Below are 3,110 nucleotides of genomic sequence, written 5' to 3' on the forward strand. Positions count from 1 at the left end.
TTCTTAAACCAAAATCAAATTAATAAAAAAGGATAATTTAAGGAATCTGTTTTAGCATAGGCTAAATTTTTTTTTGGATTCCGATATCCGAAAAAGCTCCGATTTTTCCGATTCCCGATTCCGACTAATCGTCCAAACACTAATATGTATAAACAGCTATATATCGGTCTGTCTCCATATTTTCAAACTCTATATCCTCTGAAACTAAAAGTCGCAGAGCGGTGCTAGGGGCTTTAAATGATTGGGTTTTTTTATGCACCGTTCTTTTATGGATGTTTAAAATTGTTTTTGAGGATCAAAAATGAGTCCAAATTGGAAAAAAAATTCGTTGAACATTTTGTACATTGATCTTAGTTTATCTTTTCAATCGGTTTATATATGTGTCGCGTTGGTACAGTGGTAACGTCACCAGCTTTGGATGCTACAATTTCGGTTTCGATTCTAGCTGATGGCACTTAAATATTTTTTTTTAATTTTGAAGTCACGACTCTAATAATATATACGAAATCTTGACAAATTAAAATATCATATTTAAGTGTAGCTCTGCAACCTTTTGTTTTGGTAGAGATAGAGTTTGAAAATATGGAGATTGAAAGACAAACAGACAGACAGTCCGACAGACAGGCAAACATATAGCCGTTTATATATTAGATTCAGAGACCTATAAAAGAATTGAGATCGGAATTGGTAATTTGATCAGAATCGAGAATTTAGGAATCGGTAATTGTATCGGAATCGGGAAAAATATTGCATCGTCCCATTACTAATGTCCAGAGATACTTATGTTTCATGTTTGTGCAATCATCAGTGCAGGAAATGACGACCAACGCTGGTCGTAGGATTTGAAACTCGCAAAAAAAAAAAGCCACCTTTGGCTCCCTTTGCAAGGAATTGTATTTTTCGGTTATCATTAGCATTTATGTCGGGGGTTTTATGAGTATCTATTCGTAGCTGTTACAGTTCTGAACTTGTTGGCAACAAAGTTATCTTTTACAACAATCTTACTTGCACAAACGCACCCATCTCCACCTACACCTACACATACACATACACACGCACGTAGGTACTGTTGCTTATTACCTATTCCCTATCTGGCTAATCCACCTACCATTTTTCTAGTCAGCCCTCGACGTCTACGCGATATGCCTTTTCCTTCTTCTTTTCCTTCTTCTTCATCTTCTTTTCCTTCTCCTTCTTCTTCTTATACCATGTAGTTATCTGTTGTTGCTTCTTCGTTTGATGCATAGGTGTGCGCGCGGGTCTACGTATCAACGTATGTATGTATGTATGTATATATGCGTGTGGGTTTATAGGTATGTGCCAGCGGGGCCCTCCCCCGCCTCGTGTTCTTCATCTTTGTCAGCCTCTTGTTATCTTTCTTTTCTTTCTTTTCTCGCTGTCTTTCCATCCGAAAACCCACCTTCTTCATTAGAACAACAAGACTGCGCCGGGACTAAACATGAAGACATCTGAGGAAGTGCAATAAAAAGGTTACTTGGCTTACCGAAACACACACACAAACACAGAAGAGCTCCTTTATTTCGTTTTCCGTCTTTTAACCTTGTGAGCATTTCGTTTTTCGTCTGAACATCAACAAAAAAATAAATAAATAAATAAATAAATAAATAAAATTGTATAAACCGGGAGAGAACGAACTCGTGAACTTTGAAATCTAAAAAAAAAAAAGAAAGGAGAAAATAAAATCATTATATATAAAAATTAGAGTGAAAAAAATTATTTAAAAAAAATATATAATCAGAAAACGTTGACAAAAGAAAGTGAGACAATCCGTAATATTTTTTTAAAGAAAATAATCGAAAGAATAAAAAAATTATATATTAAAGACATCCGCCATCTTTAACAATTATTCTTTCGGGACTTTCTGGATTTCAACAAATTAAAAAAAAAAAAAAAAAAAAAAAAAAAACGGTTTATGGATTTTAAGAATTTGAATAATTCGTCTTCGTTATATTATTATTTCTATTCGGACAACGAATCTTTTTAAAATAAAAGAGAACATAGACCTTACCTGAGAAGGAACACAAGACAATTTTTTCTCCTTTCATTTTATTCAAAGGCCAGATATGTATCCGAGTTATATGCGAGTAAGTATTTTTTTTTTTTTTACTTATCCAGATTGGCACTTATGGCGATAAACAAAAAAATGAAGAAAAATCGGGTTTGTATTACTGTACACATAGATTCGAAAAAGTTGTCAAAAAACAAATATATAACCAATAAATGTTATCAAAGGTAAGATAAGTTACTTTTCTACCAAACTGGATATATTTTTCGTGTTTTTATTCAATGTAACATGTTTATTCAGCTCGAAAAGCATACAGTGTTTAACGATGTATTGGAACATTCAAGATGGAGCCTGATTCTCTCTTTAACACGGTAAGTGTGGGAAAAGATGTTATAAATAAAAAAACCGGATAAAATACTGTTAAAAACTCGCTCAATATATGTTACCGTGACATAGATTGACATATATTCGGCAGGTTTTTAATAGTATTTTGTATAGTTTTTATTTATAACACCTTTTTCCAAACTTACGGTGTTAAAGAGGGTGTGAGACGCCATCTTGAATTTTCGAATACATCGGTAAACACTGCATGTTTTTCGAGCTGAATAAATATGTTACATTGAATAAAAACATAAAAAATATATCCAGTTTGGTAGAAAAGTAACTTATCTTGCCTTTGATAACATTTATTTGTTATATATTTGTTTTTTGACAACTTTTTCGAATCTGTGTACAGTAATACAAACCCAGAAATACGTACACGTTATGCAAATTACAAATTATTGGGTACTAGTGCACTTATTGATCCGTGCTTCAAGTCCAATGTTAACAAATTCTTAATGAACCGCCCCCTTAAGTAAACACTTCATCAAATCTCCACACTAACGTAATGCACTTGCAATAACCTTATCCCTGAGTGGCTTCCGGGCCTTGATAAGTGGTAACCACTGTGTGTAAAAAAAAAAAAAAAGTGCTGAAATAATAACATTATTATTTAAAAAATCATTCCTAACATGGGGAGGGGAGAGTGTTCTGTACCTATTCTATACTTTAACCTTACAATTGAATAAAAAAAAAAAAACGG

The 3,110-nt window shown here is 33.1% G+C and overlaps 1 protein-coding gene across 19 annotated transcripts in view; it reads left to right on the plus strand.

Moving 5' to 3' along the window:
- Positions 1 to 1,774: 1,774 nt before the first annotated feature.
- LOC145297783 (FH1/FH2 domain-containing protein 3-like) overlaps positions 1,775 to 3,110 on the plus strand; it is a 760,653-nt gene continuing 759,317 nt past the window's right edge. For 12 of the 19 annotated variants that reach the window (XM_080144067.1, XM_080144064.1, XM_080144046.1 and 9 more), the window contains exon 1: positions 1,952 to 2,105. In XM_080144067.1, the coding sequence (XP_080000193.1) occupies positions 2,085 to 2,105 (21 nt within the window). In that variant the 5' untranslated portion in view covers positions 1,952 to 2,084. Of the gene's footprint in view, positions 2,106 to 3,110 lie in introns of all 19 variants that reach the window. The other 7 variants (XM_080144053.1, XM_080144056.1, XM_080144061.1 and 4 more) reach the window with 3 other exon arrangements.

Source organism: Euprymna scolopes, chromosome 18, assembly GCF_053919585.1.
Source record: "Euprymna scolopes isolate OS-2025 chromosome 18, ASM5391958v1, whole genome shotgun sequence".
In the NCBI taxonomy this organism is placed as follows: domain Eukaryota; kingdom Metazoa; phylum Mollusca; class Cephalopoda; order Sepiida; family Sepiolidae; genus Euprymna; species Euprymna scolopes.